This window comes from Pelophylax lessonae (genome assembly GCF_965119305.1).
Source record: "Pelophylax lessonae genome assembly, chromosome: 12".
Classification (NCBI taxonomy): domain Eukaryota; kingdom Metazoa; phylum Chordata; class Amphibia; order Anura; family Ranidae; genus Pelophylax; species Pelophylax lessonae.
The window spans coordinates 88,399,430-88,425,657 of NC_138779.1; the positions used below are offsets into that span (position 1 = coordinate 88,399,430).

Genomic DNA, 26,228 nt, shown 5'->3' on the forward strand with positions numbered 1-26,228 from the left:
GGAGAGCAAAGTGATTTGCAGTTTTTCAGACAGTGCAGTGAGACATTGCTAGCAGTTAGGCAGGGAGAGAGATTTGTGCTTTTTACAAGTTACAACGTTTACAAGGTATATTCAGTAGTGCAGTATTTACCTTAGACCATATATTGATCTCTATCTATATATATAGGGCTATTGATTGGATCATATCAGGTCATTGAGTATCTTATCAGTCACTTGTGTATACCCTATATCGATCTGAGCGCTATCTATATATAGGGCTATTGATTAGATCATATCAGGTCATTGAGTATCTTATTGGTCACTTGCGTATACCCTGCATCGATCTGATATCTATCTATATTATAGGGCTATTGATTAGATCATATCAGGTCATTGAGTATCTTATTGGTCACTTGTGTATACCCATTATTTCTGGCCTGGAAGGCCTACAAGCGAGTCTGGTCCTAGTGCTATACAGCACCACCAACAGCAAAGGACCAATTTCTGGCACCTGTATGAAAAGCACATAAGACTACCTGGTAAGTGATCCACCTTTACCACACTTCACTGGAAAAAGGAACTCACGCCACCAAAAGTCACAAACTATTGGAATATTGAGCACAAACCACCTACACTTTGATTTAGATCCTGAAAAAGACTTTTTCTTGTCACATTGTTGGACTTCATGTTTGCACATTAAAGCGGAGTTCCGGGCACAAAATCAATATTTTTTTTTTTTGTGCCCGGCGGCTTCTACACCTTCACCTGAAAAGGAATTGGATAGTTAGGTTTTTTTTTTTTATTTACTCACCTTGTAATTGAAGATCGAAGATACTCACCTAGTCTTCACTTCCTCCCTCTGTGCCGAGGCTCAGTCGTCTCTTCCGGGCTTGCACTGATTCCTGGGAGCTGAACGTCATCGCTCCCAGGAATCAATGCGACGGCACCGGCCCCGCTCGTCACTTCCGGGCGACGCCGCATTCCCCTGCTAAACAGCTTCTGGGCATGCCCAGAAGCTGTGGAGGAATGCGGCGCCGCACCGGAAGTGACGAGAGGGGCCGGTGCAGGCGCATTCTGGGATAAGAAGACGCGGAAGAAGACGCCGAAGAGGACCACGCCGGCTTCAGCTGCCCACAAGAGAGATGGAAACGCTGTGGAAGAAATTTTATAAGTGAGTATTTCTTCTAAAAGGTAAGTGCGAACCGGGACAGATCAGAGGCTAGCCATTGTGGAATGTACTAGCCCTGACTGTCCGGGGGGTATGTTTGTTGAAAAATGACTTCTGTGCCCGGAACTCCGCTTTAATTTGCACCATTGGTTATTTATAATATTATTTGTCACCATTATACGTTATATACTATTTATGTACCTTGATTATTAAAAAAGAATAGCGCAACCATGCAAAAGAAATGGCTATCAAATATGGAGAAAATCCATAAATAAAAATGGGGGTTTAGTCCCACCATATGGCCATATCGTGCTCAAGCCCACCACTGCGTCAAAGTACCCCATTATCAGTGGGTCCTACACTATCTATAAAAATAGTGTAGGACCCACCGATAATGGGGTACTTTGACGTAGTGGTGGGCTTGAGCACGATATGGCCATATGGTGGAACTAAATCCCCATTTTTATTTATGGATGGTCTCCATATTTGATAGTCATTTCTTTCGCATGGTTGCGCTATTCTTTTTTAATATACATGTTGCTTGGTCCATAGCTGCACCGGCTTTAGATATACATGTTCAGGGTCTGCTCCCCCAATTTTTTGCTTGTTTATTATGTATTCGGTCTGACCAGACTTATGAGGTTGAGCATCCCATCCCCCACACACACCTGTACTCTATTGGTGTCCTCTATCAAGTAGATATAGGAGGAGTCCCCTGCAGTGCATTAGCACACCTTCCCAGCAAGGAGCATTGTCTCCAAGGGTAAGAGAGGCTGGATTCACCCCTTTTCTATGGATAGTGTAGGACCCACCGATAATGGGGTACTTTGACGTAGTGGTGGGCTTGAGCACGATATGACCATATGGTGGAACTAAATCCCCATTTTTATTTATGGATGGTCTCCATATTTGATAGTCATTTCTTTCGCATGGTTGCGCTATTCTTTTTTAATATACATGTTGCTTGGTCCATAGCTGCACCGGCTTTAGATATACATGTTCAGGGTCTGCTCCCCCAATTTTTTGCTTGTTTATTATGTACCTTGATTACACAGAATATTTATACATTTATTTATATATAATTTCTATTTATAGTTCATAATTTATTTATATATATTATATACACTCATATATTGCACTAGAATACCAGCAAGCGCTGTAGATAGTCTTTTCTTTGACTATTTTCTGACAATTTCAAATTTGTATGGAATTCTTACCAGCAGGTACTGTTCCTGCGCCCAGCAAGAGTAACTGTGATGGGTTAAGGTGTTCAGGCACCACCAACCTCAAAGGCCCAATTTTTGGCACCTGGATGACGAGTACATGCGATTTTAAATTTGTATGGAATTCTTACCAGCAGGTCCCATTCCTGCTCCCAGCAAGAGAAACTTCTAGGGGTTGGTTATGGTGTTCAGGCACCACCAACAGCAAAGGACCAATTTCTGGCACCTGTATGAAAAGTACATGCGATTTCAAATTTGTATGGAATTCTTACTAGCAGGTCCCATTCCTGCGCCCAGCAAAAGTAACTGTGAGGGGTTGGTTACAGTGTTCAGGCACCACCAATAGCAAAGGACAAATTTTTGTCACCTGTATGACAAGTACATGCAATTTCAAATTTGTATGGAATTCTTACCAGCAGGTCCCATTCCTGCGCTCAGCAAGAGTAACTGTGAGGGGTTGGTTACGGTGTTCAGGCACCACAACAGCAAAGGCCCAATTTTTGACACCTGTATGACAAGTACATGCGATTTCAAATTTGTATGGAATTCTTACCAGCAGGTCCCATTCCTGCACCCAGCAAGAGTAACTGCGAGGGTTTGTGGTGTTCAGGTGTAATTTTTTGCACCTGTATGACAAGTACATGCAATTTCAAATATGTATGGAATTCTTACCAGCAGGGCCCGTTCCTGCGCCCAGCAAGAGTAACTGTGAGGGGTTGCGGTGTTCAGGCACCACCAACAACCAAGGCCCAATTTTTCTGCGCCTCTATGACAAGTACATGCGATTTGACAATTTGTATGTATATTTGTATATGACATTTTTTCCTTTTGAAATGTCAGTATTGCTGCAGCAGGCTACATACATTGTAGAGATGCGCTACTTTACAGGCACATTAAGGGGACCCCCCAGGCACGATATTAAAAGGAATTTTTCATTTTTATAGTTTCACTTTAAGTGCCAGTTCACATTAGTGCAATCACAGAGATCGCATGTAATTCGGAGCGCACTGCTCCTAAATTACATGCGATTTCTGTGCGGTGCAAATTTCAGCCAAACAGTTTGTATGGCTGAATTCGCACCGCAATAGCACTAAAAACGCACATGACCCTTTTTTTATCCGCAGCAGAATCGGATCGCATGGTGGTTCACACTAGTGCGATCCGATTCTGTGCGAACTTGCAGATCGCACTGCGATATGCGATCTCAACTGGGGGTGTCGTTACTTTTAATTGACACCCCCTGCGTATTGCATATGGCAGTGTGATCTGCCAGGGGTGCGGATGCGATGCGGGAACACGCTGCATATTTGCAGCGTTCCCGCATCGCAGAAGTGTGAACCAGGACTAAGCCTAATTAAAATCAGTAAATCACTGCTCCTTTAAAAATGATTATTTTTAAAAACTTTTTTTTCATTGCTATATGTTCCCCAGGTCAGTTCCCAGACCCCCATACACTTTTTTTGGGCAATAACTTTCATTTAACCCTTCAAAATAAGGCCATTTGATTTTCGAGGTTCGAGTCCCATAGGCTTCAATGGAGTTTGTTTGTTTGAACAAACTTTTCCTCTGTTTGTGGTGTTCTGCTGCAAACCGGCTAACTGGGGGGTGTTCGGCTCATCACTAATACTGTAACTCGCAGTCTGAAATCCTGTAAAGTACTGTAAGTTTACAAACTTCAGGATCATTAAGAGTAATAGAGTAGGTTTAAAATAATTGAAATAGGGGGGGCGTGGCCGGACCGGGCATGTGAGCAGACCTAGCTCACGGAGCTCCCAGTTTTAATCCTGCAATTTCATCCTTCCCCGGCCGGACGATCGTGAATTGTGGACCGATATTCCTTAGGAAAGTGCCCTGAGTCAGTTGCTGCCTCTGGATGCCGGATGGGTGACGGATAACCTGAGGTCCGGGACCGTGGGGAGAGCTCCACTCCGCCGGATTGCAATCGGCTGCCATCCTGCCCTTACCTTACATCATCTGGCTCCAGCTCGCCTAGGGGGGACTCTCCTTCATCACTGCTGCTGGTATTTGGCTGTATTTTCCGTGGGGGACCACGATCCGCGGAGATCCGGGCTGAGGCCTAGCTTTCAGCTGAAGCCGCGGCCTTTCCTACGGCGGGCGGCCGAACGCGGCGGCGCCTTGGCGGACGTGGATCCGGTGAGCTGTTGCCCCTATTTCTTTGGCCTGTAGCTCTTCCTGACCTGCCCATCGCCCTTGACCCACACAGACTCTGTTGCCGCTCTGCATGTCCCGCTCGGGCGCAGCCATGACCAGAGGGAGCAAGCAAAAGGATGGCCCTGTCCCTGGCTCGGCCGGCCAGGAGGGTGCCGGCCTTGGGACTCCGCAGCAATCATCCCGTGGCCCTGACAGGCAGAAGGACATGGGCACAAAGCCCAAAACAGTGCGCTCAGGGGGAAAAGACAGTGCTGGTGACATTCTGCTATATGCTAAGAAGCTGTGCGACCTCCTGGGCACAAGCGAGGTGACGACTCCACCCTTGGCAGGGGCACGGGTACCCGGGGACATTCAGCAGGGTGCGGGGGATGTGGAGGTACCTGAGCAGTCTGAGTTCAGTGATGAGCTGGAGGGAGACTTGCTGGCGGGGACTCAGCCCACCCTGAGTCGCATTCTTCAGGCTGTGCAGCAATGCACAGCCTCCGTGAACATTGTCAAGGACAGACTGGGGGGTCTCACAGAGGAAGTAGCCCTATTGCGTCAGGATTTACAAAAAATGCGGGAACGCACCACAGCTGCCGAAAGTCGCATCTGTGACTTGGAAGACCAGATGCCCACTTTAATAACGGAATCCAGGGAAACAGCCAGGCAGGCTCAGGCTAACAGGAACAAGACAGATGACATCGAGAACCGCCTGCGCAGAAACAATGTTCGTATTGTGGGGTTACCTGAGAAGGTGGAGGGAAGGGACCCCACGGACTTTGTTGAGAACTGGCTATGTGAGATCTAAAATAATTGAAATAGAATGTGGAAATGAGTATTTGATTTTCTTAGACTATAGATATGATTTAAGGCTCCGTTCACATCTAGTCGTCCTGGATGGTGTTTGGAAGTTGGGGACAACAGGCGTTCCACTTTCCGTTTGTTCGATTTTACCGTGATTCATTGGGCAAATATCACGGCAAAAGTGCGCTGCGATCGGGGTGCCACCGGAAGTAATGGGGATTGCAAGCGTGTCTCAAATTTCAGGATCGGGGGCAAAATCGCGGCGATCCAGGATCGCCTAGATGCGAACAGAGCCTAAACTAGAAAAAGGTAAACTTTTTGTTCACACCAACTCCATTTTAGCCCATTATTGGCCCCCTTGGTAGCCAGAGCTAATCCCAGTTAACTGCTTCTTCTTCCCGTCCTGTGGTTTTTGCATAGATTTTGGAGTTCTCTCTGCTTAAAGTGATTGTAAAACTTCCCTTTTTTTTCATTAAAAGAGAAGTATGGGAATACTTTTTTTTTTTTTTTTTTTAATCATACTTACCTAAGTGGATACAGCATCATTCCAATGCTGCATCTGTCCCCTGCCAGCTCTAACACTGAGAACCAAACGATCAAACACTGCTGGTTGCTTGGTTCTCACAGCTCTCTGCTCTGCCCCCCACCCACCAGCTCGATAAGGGGCTGAGCCGGGTGCCGGGTGCTGGCCCGAACCATATGGTCACAATCTTGCCCAAGCCTGGATCGGCTCTGTGACATCAGCCATACAAATGTCTTTGAGGTCGCACCTAAAGTTGCTCCGAGATGAAATTGTGCGATTTCAGATGAAGTTGCACGATTTCAAGGCTGCAGTCATTGTGGACAAGGCCTTAGGTATGTTTTTGAAGCTGACTTTTCCTGCCAGGAGTAAAATGCATTTAGAGGAGAGCAGAAATCTCGCGGGAGACTCCCGATTTCCGCCCTGAGCTCACGGACACCCGCAAGCTCAGGGCAATATCCCGGTCACAGTCAGGACTCAGGAGCATCGATGCCATCGTGTCAGCGCCTGTGCAGTGAGAGTTAGAACACCCGACGGAGCCGCTGTAGATCCGGCTCACAGGCGGAGTGATATGATCACATGCACTCCGCCTGTGGGAGGAGGGGCAGAGAGGAAGTAGAAGCTTTGCTCTCTACTTCAGCCGCATCTTCCACTCCAGAGGCTGTTTGGCGCGCGCTGGATCATCGGACACAACACTGACCAACTCTGACCTAACCTAAAGCCAGAGGCCAGCACAGACAAGAGAGCAGCACCAGTGACCAGGTCAGTACCAGCACCAGTTACCAGGGCAGCACCAGTGACCAGTACCAGCACCAGTGACCAGGCCAGTACAGTACCAGCACCAGTGACCAGTACCAGATCCAGTGACCAAGCCAGTACAGTACCAGTGACCAGGCCAGTACAGTACCAGCACCAGTGACCAGTACCAGCACCAGTGACCAGGCCAGTACAGTACCAGCACCAGTGACCAGGCCAGTACCAGCACCAGTTACCAGGGCAGCACCAGTGACCAGGCCAGTACCAGCACCAGTTACCAGGGCAGCACCAGTGACCAGGCCAGTACAGTACCAGCACCAGTGACCAGTACCAGCACCAGTGACCAGTACCAGCACCAGTGACCAGGCCAGTACAGTACCAGCAACAGTGACCAGTACCAGCACCAATGACCAGGCCAGTACAGTACCAGCACCAGTGACCAGCACCAGTGACCAGGCCAGTACAGTACCAGCACCAGTGACCAGGCCAGTACCAGCACCAGTTACCAGGGCAGCACCAGTGACCAGTACCAGCACCAGTGACCAGGCCAGTACAGTACCAGCACCAGTGACGAGGCCAGTACCAGCACCAGTTACCAGGACAGCACCAGTGACCAGGCCAGTACAGTACCAGCACCAGTGACCAGGCCAGTACAGTACCAGCACCAGTGTCCAGGCCAGTACCAGCAACAGTTACCAGGACAGCACCAGTGACCAGGCCAGGGCAGCACCAGTGACCAGTACCAGTTACCAGGGCAGCACCAGTGACCAGGCCAGGCCAGTACCAGCACCAGTGACCAGGCCACTACCAGCACCAGTTACCAGGGCAGCACCAATGACCAGGCCAGTACCAGCACCAGTGACCAGTACCAGTTACCAGGGCAGCACCAGTGACCAGGCCAGTACCAGCACCAGTTACCAGGGCAGCACCAGTGACCAGTACCAGCACCAGTGACCAGGCCAGGCCAGTTACCAGGGCAGTACCAGCACCAGTGACCAGTACCAGCACCAGTGACCAGTACCAGCACCAGTGACCAGGCCAGTACAGTACCAGCACCAGTGACCAGGCCAGTACCAGCACCAGTTACCAGGGCAGCACCAGTGACCAGGCCAGTACAGTACCAGCACCAGTGACCAGGCCAGTACCAGCACCAGTTACCAGGGCAGCACCAGTGACCAGTACAGTACCAGCACCAGTGACCAGGCCACCACCAGTGCAGCACCAGTCACTAGGCCAGTACAGTACCAGTGACCAGGCCTGTACCAGCACCAGTGACCAGTACCAGCACCAGTTACCAGGGCAGCACCAGTGACTAGGCCAGTACAGTACCAGCACCAGTTACCAGGGCAGCACCAGTGACTAGGCCAGTACAGTACCAGCACCAGTGACCAGGCCAGTACCAGCACCAGTGACCAGTACCAGCACCAGTGACCAGTACCAGCACCAGTGACCAGGTATACTGATTTCATTTTATTATTCTCTGGTTGTGTTAAATTGGAAGGGGAGGGGGGGGGGGTGCGGTGGCGTGCGTGGGGGGCACCTCCCTGAAATGACTTTTCCACCTCCCTGAAATGAGTTTTTGCAGGTTGGGATGTCTGGGAGAATGTTAAATGCCCTGTGTGCATGACGCCTCAAAATACTACGTTCTCAATGTCTCCATCAAAGCACAAGTGGACATTTCTCTCTTTTTCTTGCAAATCTTTTTTGCAGCAATAAAGTAAAAAGATTGGCTTTAAAAACAAACAGCCAGTAGCTTTTTTAAGCAGTCCAAGCTGGATGCAGAACAGACACTGTTGTCACCCTGCCCAGAGCTAAACTGAGGGAGCTGTGCTTACATAATCAAAAATTGTCATGACTAAGCAAAACCAGCAGAGGGCGCGCAAGCAGAAAGCACAGGGATGAGCGACGTAGGCTGTTACCATGGCCACCGGAGCTTCCCAGCTGACGCCTGCCAGAACACGTAATCGGAAGCGGAAGTGAAAGTGCCCGACTCGGCCATATTGGAAGCGGGGGAGGAAACAGGACAGCGAGGAGGAGAAAAGGGAAGACGGGGTTAGGTGATCCTGGCAGAGAGGTGAGGGGGCAGTAGTGGTGTGTGGTAGTGGGGGCGGGGTAGGCAGTGACGGTGGCCAGGGGGGAAGGAGCAGCTGGACGGACCCGCCGCTGGGCTCATGTCTCCCCAGGCCTTGGAGGAGGAAGGGAGGGACTGACATCCATTGCTAACTGCTTCTCTCCTAAAACCCTAGAGGTACCACAATACCCAGCATGGCCTGTCACCCTGTGCCTGCTCAGCCATGCTCAGACTTCTACCTCCACAGCTGTCTGGCTGCAGCTCCTTTCCTATCCCCCCTCCCCCATGTTATTGTTCAGGGCTGGTCCTTATGTGGCCTAAATCCCAAATCTGACTCCATTATTCCCACATCTGAGGCTTGGAGACCCCCTCATCCCCTGATCACCCCCCATGTATGTGTGCCTTGTCATCACACTTCATAATGGAATCTTCTTCTTCCTCCTCCTCCATCATCTCATCCTGTATATATAGGAGGACACCTGTATATAGGGGGAAGTGTGTATATAGGAGGACACCTGTATATAAGGGGGAAGTGTGTATATAGGACACCTGTATATAAGGGGGAAGTGTGTATATAAGGGGAAGTGTGTATATAGGAGGACACCTGTATATAAGGGGGAAGTGTGTATATAGGAGGACACCTGTATATAAGGGGGAAGTGTGTATATAGGAGGACACCTGTATATAAGGGGGAAGTGTGTATATAGGAGAACACCTGTATATAAGGGGGAAGTGTGTATATAGGAGGACACCTGTATATAAGGGGGAAGTGTGTATATAGGAGGACACCTGTATATAAGGGGGAAGTGTGTATATAGGAGGACACCTGTATATAAGGGGGAAGTGTGTATATAGGAGGACACCTGTATATAAGGGGGAAGTGTGTATATAGGAGGACACCTGTATATAAGGGGGAAGTGTGTATATAGGAGGACACCTGTATATAAGGGGGAAGTGTGTATATAGGAGAACACCTGTATATAAGGGGGAAGTGTGTATATAGGAGGACACCTGTATATAAGGGGGAAGTGTGTATATAGGAGGACACCTGTATATAAGGGGGAAGTGTGTATATAAGGGGAAGTGTGTATATAGGAGGACACCTGTATATAAGGGGGAAGTGTGTATATAGGAGGACACCTGTATATAAGGGGGAAGTGTGTATATAAGGGGAAGTGTGTATATAGGAGAACACCTGTATATAAGGGGGAAGTGTGTATATAGGAGGACACCTGTATATAAGGGGGAAGTGTGTATATAGGAGGACACCTGTATATAAGGGGGAAGTGTGTATATAGGAGGACACCTGTATATAAGGGGGAAGTGTGTATATAGGAGAACACCTGTATATAAGGGGGAAGTGTGTATATAGGAGGACACCTGTATATAAGGGGGAAGTGTGTATATAGGAGGACACTTGTATATAAGGGGGAAGTGTGTATATAGGAGGACACCTGTATATAAGGGGAAGTGTGTATATAGGAGGACACCTGTATATAAGGGGGAAGTGTGTATATAGGAGGACACCTGTATATAAGGGGGAAGTGTGTGTATATAGGAGGACACTTGTATATAAGGGGGAAGTGTGTGTATATAGGAGGACACCTGTATATAAGGGGGAAGTGTGTATATAGGAGGACACCTGTATATAAGGGGGAGTGTGTGTGTATAGGAGGACACTTGTATATAAGGGGAAGTGTGTATATAGGAGGACACCTGTATATAAGGGGGAAGTGTGTATATAGGAGGACACTTGTATATAAGGGGGAAGTGTGTGTGTATATAGGAGGACACCTGTATATAAGGGGGAGTGTGTGTATATAGGAGGACACTTGTATATAAGGGGGAAGTGTGTATATAGGAGGACACCTGTATATAAGGGGGAAGTGTGTATATAGGAGGACACTTGTATATAAGGGGGAAGTGTGTGTATATAGGAGGACACTTGTATATAAGGGGGAAGTGTGTATATAGGAGGACACCTGAATATAAGGGGGAAGTGTGTATATAGGAGGACACCTGAATATAAGGGGAAGTGTGTATATAGGAGGACACCTGAATATAAGGGGGAATTGTGTATATAAGAGGACACCTGTATATAGGAGGACACCTGTATATAAGGGGGAAGTGTGTATATAAGGGGGAAGTGTGTATATAGGAGGACACCTGTATATAAGGGGGAAGTGTGTATATAGGAGGACACCTGTATATAAGGGGGAAGTGTGTATATAAGAGGACACCTGTATATAGGAGGACACCTGTATATAAGGGGGAAGTGTGTATATAAGGGGGAAGTGTGTATATAGGAGGACACCTGAATATAAGGGGGAAGTGTGTGTATATAGGAGGACACCTGAATATAAGGGGGAAGTGTGTGTGTATATAGGAGGACACCTGTATATAAGGGGGAATTGTGTATATAAGAGGACACCTGTATATAGGAGGACACCTGTATATAAGGGGGAAGTGTGTATATAAGGGGGAAGTGTGTATATAGGAGGACACCTGTATATAAGGGGGAAGTGTGTATATAGGAGGACACCTGTATATAAGGGGGAAGTGTGTATATAGGAGGACACCTGTATATAAGGGGGAAGTGTTTTATATAGGTGGACTCCTGTATATAAGGGGAAGATTTTATATAAGGCTAAGGTAGAGCCCAGCCCCAGATCTGAGTCCATTATTCCTAGATCCCAGAGGTATGGAGACCCCCCTCATCTCCTGATCACTCCCATGTCTTTGTGCCTTGTGATCACACATTATACTGGAATCCTCTTCTTCCTCCTCCATTATCTCATCCTGTATATAGGAGGACACCTGTATATAAGGGGAAGGTAGAGCCCAGCCTCATGACATTACCTGCTCATTCACAAGTCTATTCACTCTTCTTCAGTCTGCAACTTTCACTTGACCTCTGGAAGGTTTACCCCCCCCCCCTTCATGACCAGCCCATTTTTTGCAATATGGCACTGTTACTTTACCTGACAATTGCGCAGTGATGCAACACTGTACTGTCAACCCCCCCACCCGAAATGGAGCTTTCTTTTGGTGGTATTTGATCACCTCTGTGCTGTAAAACATTTCATAAATTTAGGCCAATATGTACTCTGCTATATATTTTAGATTAAAAAACAAAGCCAATAAGTGTATATTAATTGGTTTGCACAATAGTTATATAGTCTACAAACTATGGGATATATTATGAAATGTTTAGGTTTTTATTTTTTTTTACTAGTAATGGCGACGATCAGCAACTGGCAGACAAATCAGACACTGACACTTTTTGGGAACCGGTGACACTAATACAGTGATCAGTGCTAAAAGTATGAACTGTCACTGTATTAATGACACTGTCTGGGAAGGGGTTAGACCTAAGGGGCAATCAAAGAGTTAACTGTGTGCCTAGCCAGTGTTTTTGTACTGTGTGGGAGGTGCTTTTACTAGGGAAAGGCATGGATCCGTGTCTCTGCTTTGCAGGAACACAGGACCCATGCCTTCCCTAATCACAGAGCGTCGATCTGCCTTGTTTACAAAGGCAGACTGCCGTTCTGTCTCTGTACTGAATGATCGATGGATGTCAACGGACATCGAGTCCATGGTACCTGCTGATTGGCTCCCACTGTAATTATACGTGCCTGCTACCCACAAGTGCATGTGTAAATATTAGGCATGTGACGGTAGCAGATTTCCATGCAGTGATTAATTAAGGTTTTGCCACGGTATACGGTATTATCATGGTATTCAATTATATGATTTCAAGTGGCCTTGATCCGATGGCCTGGTCATTAAGGGGGCAAATCCTTGCGGTCCAAAAGTGGTTAAAGAGGAAGTAAACCCTCCTCTGCAACTTGTACCTATAGGTAAGCCTTAAAGCGGTTGTAAACCCTATAAAAAAAAAAAAACCTGCAAGACAAAGGCATAATGAGCTAGTATGCATCGCATACTAGCCCATTATGTTTAACTTACCTTAAAACGAAGCCCCGACACGGACCCCCGGACATCGATGCGGGCGCTGCCATGATCCCTCGTCGTCTCTTCCGGGTTCGGCGGCTCCGGCGCGCTGATTGGCCGGAAGAGACGGCTCCAGCGCGCTGATTGGCCGGAGCCGCGATGACGTCACTCCCGCGCATGCGTGCGGGAGTGATTTTTCCGGCAAGCTCCCGGCAAGTTAATTGAAGGTCCCCCCGGACCTTCAGAGCGCACTCTGAAGGAACGGCCGCTCGTGCCATTCCTTCAGGGCCCCGTGCCGTTACCGTCGGCTCCCGTGCGCATGCGCGGGAGTGACGTGATCGCGGCTCCAGCCAATCAGATGGCCGGATGCCGCAAACCCGGAAGAAGGGCGATGCATACTAGCTCATTATGTGTTTTTTCTTTCAGGTGTTTGCTTTTTTAAAAAAAAAAAAAAAAATCCGGAGGTTTACAACCTCTTTAAAGCGGAGTTCCACCCTGGGAAAGCTTTTTTTTTTTTTTTATAAAAATACCCCCGGGACAGTCAGGGCTAGTGCATTCCACAATGGATAGCCTCTGATCTGTCCCGGGTTGCACTTACCTTTTTAGAAGAAATACTTACCTTGAAAATGTCTTCTCCAGCGCTGCCATCTCAGGTGTGGGCAGCTTGAAGCCAGCGCGATCCTCTTCTGCGTCCTCTTCTGTCTTCTTTGGTCCCACGATGCACTGCACCGGCCCTGCCGTCACTTCCGGGGGCCGCAGCGTCATCCCTGCACAGCTTCTGGGCGTGCCCAGAAGCTGTTTTGCAAGGTATGATGGCGCCTGCACCGGAACTGACGTCGGCGCCGGTGCAGGCGCATTGATTCCTGGGAGCGATGACGTTCAGCTCCCAGGAATCATTGCAAAGCCAAGAAGTGACGAATCGCCGTAGCCACCGAGGGGAGGAAGTAAGGTAAGTATATTTTCTTCTAAACCAGGTAAGTAAAAAAAAAAAATATTGCGATTATCCATTTGTTTTTCAGGTGACCCGGAGCGAGAAGATGGAGGTAAGTTTAATTTTAGGGTGGAACTCCGCTTCAAATCTGCAGGAGGACCGGTATGTTTTTATTTATAAATTACTTTACTATTGCTTTAGGCCTGGTTCACATGTATTCGGGTTGGCGGCCCACATCTGCACAGGCATGGCAGCTGATTGATTTAAATGGGCTGCTATGCCCTCGTTTTCTGCAGGAAAAAGGTGCATGCAGCATTAAAAAAAAAAATGCAGTGGCCTTGAAATCCATCCTGCTTTTGCACCATCCAGTGATGTGCCTGTCCCTCCTCATTGACTGAGAGAGCAGTGGGAGCCGTTTGCTCCTGCTGCTGTCAAGTCACGGCCAATGAACCAATGAGAAGAGGGGGGGCGGGCTAAGCCACAGCTGTGTGTGTGTGTGTGTGTGAATGGACATGCAGAGCAACGGCTTGGGTGCCCCCATAGCAAGCTGTTTGGGGGGCGGGTGTGGGACTCAAAAAGAGGAGGATTGGGGCTGCTTTGTGCAAATCCACTGCACAGAGCAGGTGAGCATAACATGTATTGTTTCCCATCAGTGAGTGCTTATCAGTGCAAAACAGTTACCTACAGTGCACGTCAGTGCCATTAAAATGTGTAAAAAATATGTTTAAAAAAAATGCGTTTTCATTTTTTTTTTTCTCCTTTTACATTTTTCAAAAACTTGCAGAAAAAAAATAACATTTTCAAAAGACTCATAATGCCTCATAGAATATACATGTTTGCTTTCCAAAATGTGGTCATTTTGTGGGCGTTTCCATTGTCCTGGTGCTCCAGGGCCTTCAGAAGTGTAATAGGTAGTCAGGAAATTAGATGTGTAATTTATGCTCCTAGAATGCCTGACGGTGCTCCTTGGATGTTGGGCCTCTGTATGTGGCCAGGCTGTGTAAAAATCTCACACATGTGGTATTGCTAAACTCAGGGTGAGTGGCAGAATCTGTTTTGGGGTTTAGTTGCAAGTATGCATATGCCATAATAGAGAAATAACTTGTTAATGTGACAATTTTGTCAAAATAAAATAAATCTTTATTTTGCAAAGAATCATGGGGAAAAAATGACAAATTCAAAACCTTCACCATGCCTCTTACTACTAAATACCTTGAAATGTCTACTTTCCAAATAGGGGATATTTGTACTTTCCTGACTTGTTAGTGTCTCAAGAAAAGAGAAGTCCATTATTTATTTGTATCTGGATCCTAAAATGCATAAAACCACAGTTTTTTGTACTATTCAGGATCAGGTGCTCTGTGACTTTATGATGCTCGGGGATCAAGGTGTTCTGTAACCATTTTTTTACAACTCGGGATCAAAGTGTTTTGTGGCCTCGGTTTTATGCTACGCTTATTCCTGTAACAACTCTCTAATAAGGGACTTCCCTCACATTGGGAAAATATTCTCTTGCTTCCTGTTGTCTACAGGACAAGGTGTATATTAAGACACAAATGGCATTAAAAGATGACGCTGGTTTTACCCCTCTAATACTCTATGGAAAAAAAATATTTTGACTTTAGATTGAAATAACATCTGATGATCCTGCCTTAAAGGCCCTTATTCGGTTTCTTCATGCTATGGGATGACTATGCCTTGTCCTTGTCCCCCAGTTGTGCTCTTGTGTTGTCATCTGTGCTTCCAACAGAGACTATAAATGGCTGGTTCCTTGCTTAGGCTTTTTCTGTTATGGGGGGATAGCTGTCTTCCATTTGTGCTCCTGTGTTGCTATTCTGTCACATACTGCCCTAGAGGAGTCTACAAGCGGCCATGCTGATACACATTGTGCAAGTATGGTTCCACTGCTGTTAGGCCTGCCAAAAATCTGTTTGAATCTCGGCCGGTTCAGCATGAACCAGCCAAGTAACAAACTATTATTGGGCAGGCTGAATGTGCCAAGTTCAGCTATCAACTTGGGTATAACCAGCTGGCCGGATTCTTTTGTGATTATCGCTAACGGGTGCAATAGGAAAAGCTAAAGAATAACAAACCTGTTAAATGTTGCTTCTATTACTGTCCGCAGTCCTTTTATACTAAATCGCCATCTAATACGTTTTTCTATGTTGTCAAATGACTGTGGGCCATGTGTCTTCACTGGTTGACAACGCTGTTGAATCCCATAGTTGAGGTATGTCACCTGCCCACATCCATCATTCCAGGGTGTTGTCGGGTGGCAGGGAATTAATGCCCACCAGCTGCAACAACTAAAAACAGGGGATAGTGCTGAAGCTTTGTGGTTACATGACCGCAAAGAGGAAAAACCTAGAAAATGTATTCGGATGATGATTTAGTAGAGCATGTCTGCGGGGAGTATCAAGCAATGGGAGAACAACATTTACCAGCTATGTTGTTGTGTAGCCCTTGTAAACCTTTCCTTCCACTCTAAAGCCCCGTACACACGCAACGATTATCGGCCGACCGATCGTCCGTCTTTTGTCCAGAGTTGTGTTTTGTTGGTTGGAATGTGCCTAGACTGCACACAAATTTTCTCGCCCAACAAAATTCTACTTCAGAAGTGATGTCATGTGTTGGTTTGCTTTCTTTGTGTTCTTTCTTCACTGAGCATGCCCAGACTTGCTCATCAGATTTTTCCCTGTCAATCTGTACTGACTGCACGAAAATCGGCCGTTGTGTTGACGGCCAACAAAAATGTTATAGTCTGCACACCAGATTTTTTTCGGCCGAAAAGTCTGAGTTGGTTGCCGGAAGCATTATACTAACAAGCCGAAAATCGGCAGATCGGTCGTCGGACGAAAATTCCCTGCCGATTTTCGACGCGTGTGTACGGGGCTTTAGGCCCCTGGCCCATTGGTTTGGGTTTGTCACAGACCTTTGGTATGTTTAGCTCATGTTTATATCCCATATTTTTTGTGTCTTGTGTTTTCATTACTTGCATATTAGAATTTTCTAATTATGGTTTCCAGGAAATAGGCTGCATATTATACATATATAACACTGACTACTTGACACTGTGGAAAAAGTATTTCACTCCTTTTAAAGCAACTCCTTTTTTATTTCTAGAGAACATTGAGCCATTCACATTAGTCCCACAAAGGAGCTCACAGACTAATGTCCTTACTGCGGTCCTACACACTTTATAGCCAATGTTTTGGGAGGAAGACCGCTTTTAATACATGTGTTTGGATTGTGGATATAAACAGGCATAGAACTTTTTTTCTGTTATTATTTCATACAATTAATTCTCTCACTTTTAGGAGTCATGCAGGCAGGCAGCAAGCTGCATTCAGACTCCTAATTTATATGTACTAGTATGCTATAGGCCAGTTTTGATTCAGTCATTTAGCTGTGTAAACCAAAACTAGAAAATTTGTGTCTGCCATCTGATTTTCTCCATCTCATGCTGTAGGCATGTAAACGTTTATACTAACTTATGGGCCCCTGCCTCGTGTATTCGGGGCCAACATGTAAACATCAGCAATGTGTAGGCAGTGGCGGCAGTATGGGCACAGAATGACCTTGATCCTAAAGCGGTGTGATTCGTTTTTTTGCCCATGGAGCTTTTATTTTTTAAAAAAGCTTTGAAGTGCAAAAAGTGACACCTCAGTTACAGTGCCTTGCGAAAGTGTTTGGTCCCCTTGAACTTTGCGACCTTTTGCCACATTTCAGGCTTCAAACATAAAGATATAAAACTGTAATTTTTTTGTGAAGAATCAACAAGTGGGACACAATCATGAAGTGAAACAAAATTTATTGGATATTTCAAACTTTAACAAATAAAAAAAACTGAAAAATTGGGCTTGCAAAATTATTCAGCCCCTTTACTTTCAGTGCAGCAAACTTTCTCCAGAAGTTTAGTGAGGATCTCTGAATGATCCAATGTTGACCTAAATGACTAATGATGATAAATAGAATCCACCTGTGTGTAATCAAGTCTCCGTATAAATGCACCTGCACTGTGATAGTCTCAGAGGTCCATTTTAAAGCGCAGAGAGCATCATGAAGAACAAGGAACACACCAGGCAGGTCCGAGATACTGTTGTGGAGAAGTTTAAAGCCGGATTAGGATACAAAAAGATTTCCCAAGCTTTAAACCTCCCAAGGAGCCCTGTGCAAGCGATATTGAAATGGATGGAGTATCAGACCACTGCAAATCTACGAAGACCTGGCCGTCCCTCTAAACTTTCAGCTCATACAAGGAGAAGACTGATCAGAGATGCAGCCAAGAGGCCCATGATCACTCTGGATGAACTGCAGAGATCTACAGCTGAGGTGGGAGACTCTGTCCATAGGACAACAATCAGTCGTATACTGCACAAATCTGGCCTTTATGGAAGAGTGGCAAGAAGAAAGACATTTCTTAAAGATATCCATAAAAAGTGTTGTTTAAAGTTTGCCACAAGCCACCTGGGAGACACACCAAACATGTGGAAGAAGGTGCTCTGGTCAGATGAAACAAAAATCGAACTTTTTGGCAACAATGCAAAACGTTATGTTTGGCGTAAAAGCAACACAGCTCATCACCCTGAACACACCATCCCCACTGTCATACATGGTGGTGGCAGCATCATGGTTTGGGCCTGCTTTTTCTTCAGCAGGGACAGGGAAGATGGTTAAAATTGACGGGAAGATGGATGGAGCCAAATACAGGACCATTCTGGAAGAAAACCTGATGGAGTCTGCAAAAGTCCTGAGACTGGGACGGAGATTTGTCTTCCAACAAGACAATGATCCAAAATATAAAGCAAAATCTACAATGGAATGCTTCACAAATAAACATATCCAGGTGTTAGAATGGCCAAGTCAAAGTCCAGACCTGAATCCAATCGAGATTCTGTGGAAAGAACTGAAAACTGCTGTTCACAAATGCTCTCCATCCAACCTCACTGAGCTCGAGCTGTTTTGCAAGCAGGAATGGGCAAAAATTTCAGTCTCCCAATGTGCAAAACTGATAAAGACATACCCCAAGCGACTTACAGCTGTAATCGCAGCAAAAGGTGGCGCTACAAAGTTTTTATTTAAGGGTGCTGAATAATTTTGCACGCCCAATTTTTCAGTTTTATTTGTTAAAGTTTGAAATATCCAATAAATTTCATTCCACTTCATGATTGTGTCCCACTTGTTGTTGGTTGTTCACAAAAAAATTTAGTTTTATATCTTTGTTTTGAAGCCTGAAATGTGACAAAAGGTCGCAAAGTTCAAGGGGGCTGAATACTTTCTCAAGGCACTGTATGTCTCTGAATTGCAGCATGTGGTGCAATAGAGTGTACTGTGGAAAAATGGGGTACGTAGAAAACCATTTATCTCAATGTGCCCTTGCAGTGACTGTAGTGTACACGAGCCTGCTTCATCACATCGCAAAAAAAGTCCTCCAGATCGGTTTTGAAATGCATTTCTGCATGCAAGTTTTAACACTTAATGCATTCTAGTGCATTTTTTTTAATGCTTTTCTGGATGCATTCCAGATGCGGTTTTTTTTTTTTTTTTTTTTTTTTTACTGTACTAGGGTACGTTTTTGATGCTTTTTACTCTGTTGCAGTCCAGTTCTGTGCAGAATTAAAGGAGCATGTTATACTTTTTTTTTTCTGAAACTGAAAAGCACTGGATGACTGCACTTGTGTGAACTACGCCATTGGACTCCATATAACCTACTTTCCATGTGTTTTTGATGCACATACACTGCACTGCATGTGAACAGGCACTTACATTTCCTAAAAGTAACATCTTCCTGAGAGCAGACACCACAACGTGCTTGTATTATATTTGCCAGAAAAGTCTCCGCTGTGCTCTTCTCTGTGCTGACATAGCTTGCCTGTAAAATCTGAAATTCAAGCCCTAGTTACAAAGTGAAACCAGATCAGAAAGGGGCACAAAAGTATCTTCTGGCTGGCAAAACCATCTGTCCTCCAGCGCCTCTACACTGAAAACCGAGTGATCGAACACCACCGATCACTCAGTGCTCTCTGCTGTGCCCCTCTCCTTGCTAACTGGAACGCTGGTCTGTGGAGGGGATGGATCGGCTGGCTCAGGCTCTCAGCGGCTCGCTGAGAGGGATACCGGTCCAGGCATGTGTGCGGATCTTGACTCTATGGTCATAATGACGCTTGAGCCTGGAGTGGCTCTATGAGGTAAGCAGAGAGCGAACTTCAGCCCACTCTCTCTGCTGAAAATGGGTCACAGGAGTAAAGAATGAGCTGCACTCCTGTGATCATAGGAGAATTACAGCCAGGCAAGCTTTGGATTTACGTCTCCTTTAAGGGAAAGGTCTTTGATGGCAGCTTCTGTGTGTCCCTTACTTGTTTGCCTTTAACCACTTGCCGACCGCCGCACGACTATCTACGTCGGCGGTCAGCCCCTCACAGGCAAACTAACGTAGGGCTACGTTGCTTGCTTGTGAGGGTCTAGGGAGCGAGCGCGCGCCCCCGCGTGGTCACGGACCCCCCCCCCGCGCGTGTGACCAGCGGACCCGATGTCCGCCGGCCACTCGGCGATCGGCGGGGGAGAGGGAGAATGTCAGGCAGCTTGTGTAAACAAGCTGCCTGTCATTCTCCTCGCTGCAAAGACACTGATCACATGGATCTACTATGTAGATCCGTTGATCAGTGTCCTTACAGCTGAAGCCACAGCCAATCACAGTAGAAAGCACGCCCCTAGGGACACACACAGCCCCTCCCTCCCAAATAAAGTTAACCCCTTCACTACCAGTGTATTTTTACAGTAACAGTGCATATATATATATAGCACTGATTACTGTAGAAATGTCACTGGTAACCCCAAAAGTGTCAAAAATGTCAGTCAAGGGTCCGATCTGTCCGCCGCAATGTCGCAGTACCGCAAAAAAAATCGCAGATCGCCGCCATTACGCGTTAAAAAAAAAAACAACAAAAATGACAAAAATCTTTCCCTTTGTTAGTAAACGCGATAACTTTTGCGCAAACCAATCAAAATACGCTTTTTGCGATTTTTTTTTTTTTTTTTTTTTTTTTTTTTTTTTTTTTTTTTTTTTTTTTTTTTTACCAAACATAGGTAGCATAAAACAAATTGGCCGAAAATGTTAAAAAATTTAGATTTTTACATTTTTTTGGGTGGGAATTTCATATAAAAAAAATGTGAAAAATATTGTTATTTTTGCAAAATTGATGCTCTTTTTTTGTTTATAGCGCGTGATCAAAAAATCGCACAGGTGATCAAATACCACCAAAAGAAAGCTCTGTTTGTGGGGAAAAAAGGACGCCAAATTCGGTTAGGTACAGCGTCGCACGACCGCGCAATTGTCCGTTAAAGTCACGCAGTGCCGAATCGCAAAATACCCCCTGGTCGGAATGGGGGTAAAATCTTCCGGGGCTTAAGTGGTTAAAAATGTGAAATGCAATGCAGAACTAGTATAAGGAAGCGCATTGGTTATACATTTGTTCCCCAAACATTGTGCAAAATGGTCCAAAGAAATCTGACCACGTTATTGTGTTTGTCAGACATGGTGAATGACGAAGCTGCTTGCAGATTTTCAGTACATGGAAGTCTAGGGATGGCCTGACTTCTGATCCAGTTTCACAACAGTTTGTGATGTATTTTGCTTGCTTATTTGATCCCTTTAGTTGTTTTTATCATTTTCTTTCTGTTTACTCTTTTTACCGCACTTTATCCTGCATTTGTCACTTTTTTTTGTAAAATTTGAATTTAGTATTTGTGATTGTATCAAAATATCAGCAGAATTCCAAATATTATCACAAGAGAGAGTAATGATGTAACTACATGGCTTGCTTTTCTAAAAAATGAGCATATATTCCACGTTTAGTGGAAACATAACTGGGATCAGATTTGTATGGGTAGGACCAGGTGACAAAAAAAAGCGCACCATTTTTTTTTTTTCCCCCTAAAGTGGAACTCTAAAAAATGCTCAACTTCTGGCGCGCTGTGACTGGGAGTTCCAGTATAGCACAGCGCAGGGATTGCATTGTTCACTCTCCCATCAGCCATTCATAAAAAGCTCTGTATTCTTTTCACAGATCTGGGAGAGAAGGGACAGGTAAATAAATGACAGGATTGCTCCACATTCGTTTTCCGTACCTGTGGTAGTCAGTAAAAACCATACACACTTTTTGAAGGGAGAGAACAACATAATCCTTCACTGTATTATATCCATAACTCTGTCACAGTGCCAGCAAAAGAGCACTGACTGTAATATCTGGCATGAATGAAATCTGTCATTTGTACCGTATCCAGCAGCACTGCGGGTATAGGACACCATTAGAGGTAACCGCAATCAGGAAGAAGTAAAAAAGAATACTTTGTGGTCACGTTACCACAAAATGGCAAAAAAGATAAATGCAATTTTGGTACAAAGCCAACTGTCTGTTCCATTGCCTTATGATTTACTTTACATATGTTCAAGTATACTTTTTTTTTTTTTTCCATACAGATGAGCAGCAACAGTAATAAAAGAGCACCAACAACTGCAACACAACGGTTAAAACAAGACTACCTGCGCATCAAAAAAGACCCAGTGCCTTATATCTGTGCTGAACCCCTTCCTTCAAATATTCTAGAATGGTGAGTTTTCCAAGATAGCTGTAACTTCCAACCTAGTTTGGCTTTTTTGCTCTGGGTAAAGGTATGTCCCTAATCCAAACTACAAGTGAAGGCATAAAATGTAAACAGCAGAATAAGCCTATAGCCCTAGTACTTTCTCATGTAGGTATAACTATTGTGCACCAGGCCACCCTCCTTCCACTTTGCTGCTAGTAGTCTGGTATTGTGAGAACTTTATAACTTGCTGGACTTTTTTGAATGTTCCTAACCCTGACCATTGATCTGGACAAACACTCAGAGGGTCAAGGTGGCTCATCGTGCTGGATACAACATTTGCTGGTGCCTTTCGTTGTCTCTCAATATCCTGTGACTACCTTTCGGTGCTTTTGGCTCTGGTCTGTTCTCTCTGGACCATTTTTTGCTCTTCTCTGCCTGGTTGCTGTTCTAGACTTCCTCTGCTGACTGCTTTGTACTTTTTTATTGTCAGAAGGCTGGAGACCCAAAAAAAAAACAGTTTTGTAGGTACTGCTTATGCTGTCAGGAGGCCTGGCACCTCTAGCATCCTTTGCCAAAAAAAAAGGTGCTAGAGCTGCACGATTAATCGTAACAGAATCGAGATCGCGATTCACTCCCCCTGACGATCTTAACATGACACTTGCTCGTTTCTTTACATAGCTGTGAGGGAGCAGCTGTCAAAAAAAAAAAAGCATTAGGGCTCTTTCACACGGCCGCTCCGTGTGAAAGCTCCGCTGCGGGACTTTTTTTTTTTTTCACTGAGCGGATGACATTTTTGTCTTTCGCTCCGTAAGTCTGCATATCATCCCATCCGTTTGCGGATGATATGCGGACATAATGTAAGTCTATGGGCATTGCGGATGTCAGCGGGTGACACCGCTGACATCCGATTTTCCTTCCTTTCCGTTTTTTGAACAGATGAAAAAATAGGGTTCTGTTCCGTTCCAAAAACGGAACAGAACTGAAAGGAAGAAAATCGGATGTCAGCGGATGGTATTCCGCTGACATCCGCAATGCCATTGACTTACATTATGTCCGCAAATCATCCGCAAAAAAATAGGATGATTTGCGGACACACAGAGCGGCCGTGTGAAAGAGCCCTTAGTCTCCCACTGAACTGTAAACACAAATGATTACATTGTATCTTTTCTTTCCCTCTGCCGGAGGAAGGAAGTTTAACCTCTTAAAGACTAAACCTTTTTCCAACACTTGTTGCTTGCAAGTTAAATCAGTTTATTTTTCCTAGAAAAGTAGTTAGAACCCCCAAACATTTATTTATTTATATATATATATATATATATATATATATATATATATATATTTTTTTTTTTAGCAGAGACCCTGCAGAATAAAATGGTGATTGTTGTAAATTTTTATGTCACACTGTATTTGCGCAGCAGTCTTTCAAACGCAATTAATACACTTTAATGAATAAAAAAAATAAAAAAAAATAAAACACGTAAAGTTATCCCAACTTTTTTTATAATGTAAAAGATGTTACACAGAGAATCGTGATCTTTATTCCAAGCAAAAAAATCGTGATTCTCATTTTGGCCAGAATCGTGCAGCTCTACAAGGTGCTGTCGGCAGACAGTGGTGTGTGTGTGTGTGTGTGTGTGTGTGTGTGTGTGTGTGTGTGTGTGTGTGTGTGGTTTTTCTTTTTTTTTTTTTATGTGTCCATGTATTATGTGTCGTCATTTGCCTCAGAGAAATGCTTACCTTTAGTGCCTTTCTTTGCTGCTTTACTGAATAAGCCATGTTCATAGTCTATGTTTGCATGTCCTTTTTATTCATATATATTTCTGCGCCGCTTCATAGACAGGGACTAGTTAGGAAAACATTTAATTCTTGGCATATTTAAAATATGCTATGAATTTATGACTAAGGCTCTGCAGGCTGAAACGCATAAGCAGAACTATTAATATGGATTTTAACCCTATGTATCAAAAAAGGATTATATATTTAGAGATCCTGTCAAGCGCCAACTATTTTGAGTAATTTTGGGCAAATAGGAGCCTAAGTCAGCGCACCGCCATCAGCCTAAATAAAACTGCGGGTAGAAAGCAAGAATTTCTTTCCATTAAAATGAATGTGTAGCCAATTGCCCTTGTATACTTATAGTATAAAGGGCATGATACCCATTTCTTATTTCACTTTTCTGACCAGCAGCGACATCTGTATCCTGGAATGTCTGACACACAAGGTTAGGGTAGACTAATTTATTGGCCTTCAAAAGTTTTAGAAGTAGTGTTGAGCCAATATACTGTTCTCACAAGATTTATTTTCTGTCTTTGTGTTTGCAGATATTGTTAATTAATTGGTATAAACGTTTCTCTTGTCTTTTCCACTAAATAAATAATACAAATGGGGCTGCAAATGTTATTGGTTTATACAAGTGGGGATAAATCCATTCTTGCAGGGCGACGGATGTATTACTTGTTTGAGTAGCATGCAATGATTGTGTCCCATGTATCTACCTTCATAGGAGTGGATGAACTGCTTCTAGGCCAGTGGAGTTCCACCCAAAAGTGGAACTTCCGCTTTAAGCCCTCCTCCCCGACTCCTGTTTGTGAAACAGAACTTTTGGGGAGGAGGGGGGGGGGGGCAGGCTGCAACAAGGCATCCCATTATTATCTGCAGTCCTGACTTTTTGAGAGCCTCCATAGTAGATGCACATGCATTATAATGGATAGTCTTGATGTTGCATGATGTAGCCCTACATGTTATGCCTACCTGCGCTTCCTTAGGCAAATATTAATTTTATTTAAGGTAATTGTCATGGAGTAAAATGGTATCCAAATGCTTAGGGGGGGTGCAGAGTCACCAGTGATAAAATCGTCCCTAGAGCATGCCCGTTGATTTACAAAGGACCATCATTTCAACTTAATGAAAGTCAAAATATATAAATAGGAGGTACATAAAGTAGCCTAGGAGTATATGTTCCTGTATGGTATCCAATCCCTCAGTGGATCTTAAGCCTTTGGCTCCTTAATAGCTGCACCATGTTCCCGTATAGACAGACTCCGCACTAATCGCATGCTGTCCAGTAGACCAACATGGTGGCAGTAAAGGTGTCCAGTGCGTCCCCTCACCAGTATTCCAACAGTACAACCAATTGGCCAGTGCCCCCACCAATAACTGACTTTAGCGGCAAGGAGCACATGGAAGGGCAATGCATGTAAAACAAACCCAGAGAAAATTCCCAGCTCAACTCTCCAGCCAGCTTGCTACCAACTTAATTACCCTGTAGACGAAATTGCCCTAGTTCCCAACTCTGTGATAACTGCCTTCTTATCTGCTTATGTACTTTGGCCTATGCACACATTCATGCCAATCAAATAATGAAATTTACCAGCTTCAAGCAGAAGTAGAGCCAAAGCCTTTAGTCCACTGTCGGCTCAAAACCGGTCACAGGAGTGCAGAATGAAACGTCGCTCAGCCAGTCCAGGCTCTGGATCAATCCTGACTTTAATGTCGGGATCCACCCAGATGCCTGGAGCAGCAGCTGGCTCAGCCTCTCAAGGAGAGGCTCTAGGAGACTGAGCCAGCCCCCAGAACTAATGCCCCCATTGGAAGATTTGCCCTCTCTTACTTTTCTGGGGACAACCTAAAATTTGAGATTTTCTTTTACTTTTACTTTCAATGATAATGGTAAACAGGACAAATAGAGAGGGTGAATCTCTATCATGGGTGCACAGATAGCAATAAAAACTGACAGGGGTTCTAATCCCTCTCCACTCTAATTTAAAAAAAAAAAAAAAAAAAGTTTTCCTTTAGTTAATAACATGGCAGAGGAGGGCCTGTTGCATTACATCACTCAGAATAGTTTGGTATGCAGCGTGTCAGTTGTCTTATGGCTGGGAGAAGGCCAGAGAACAGTTGCATGCATGTATACTCACACGTGGCACAAACAATCCCAAAGGCCATGTGTATGTGTGTAAGGTTTGTTTACCTCGCACAAACAGTTGTGGCTGTTGGCTTGTCTGACAGCTCTATTGTGTGGCAGCTTCTTGTCAGGTCAGCGTGAGCTCTTCCCAGTTATTTTGCTCTGCTGTCTGGTTACTTCT

The 26,228-nt window shown here is 45.0% G+C and overlaps 1 protein-coding gene across 1 annotated transcript in view; it reads left to right on the forward strand.

The window, feature by feature from the left end:
- Window positions 1-8,577: 8,577 nt before the first annotated feature.
- Window positions 8,578-26,228, forward strand: part of UBE2J2 (ubiquitin conjugating enzyme E2 J2) — a 53,276-nt gene continuing 35,625 nt past the window's right edge. The window contains exons 1-2 of the mRNA XM_082273193.1: window positions 8,578-8,678; window positions 22,037-22,167. Coding sequence (XP_082129319.1) covers window positions 22,037-22,167 — 131 coding nt within the window. The 5' untranslated portion in view covers window positions 8,578-8,678. The remainder of the gene's footprint in view (window positions 8,679-22,036; window positions 22,168-26,228) is intronic.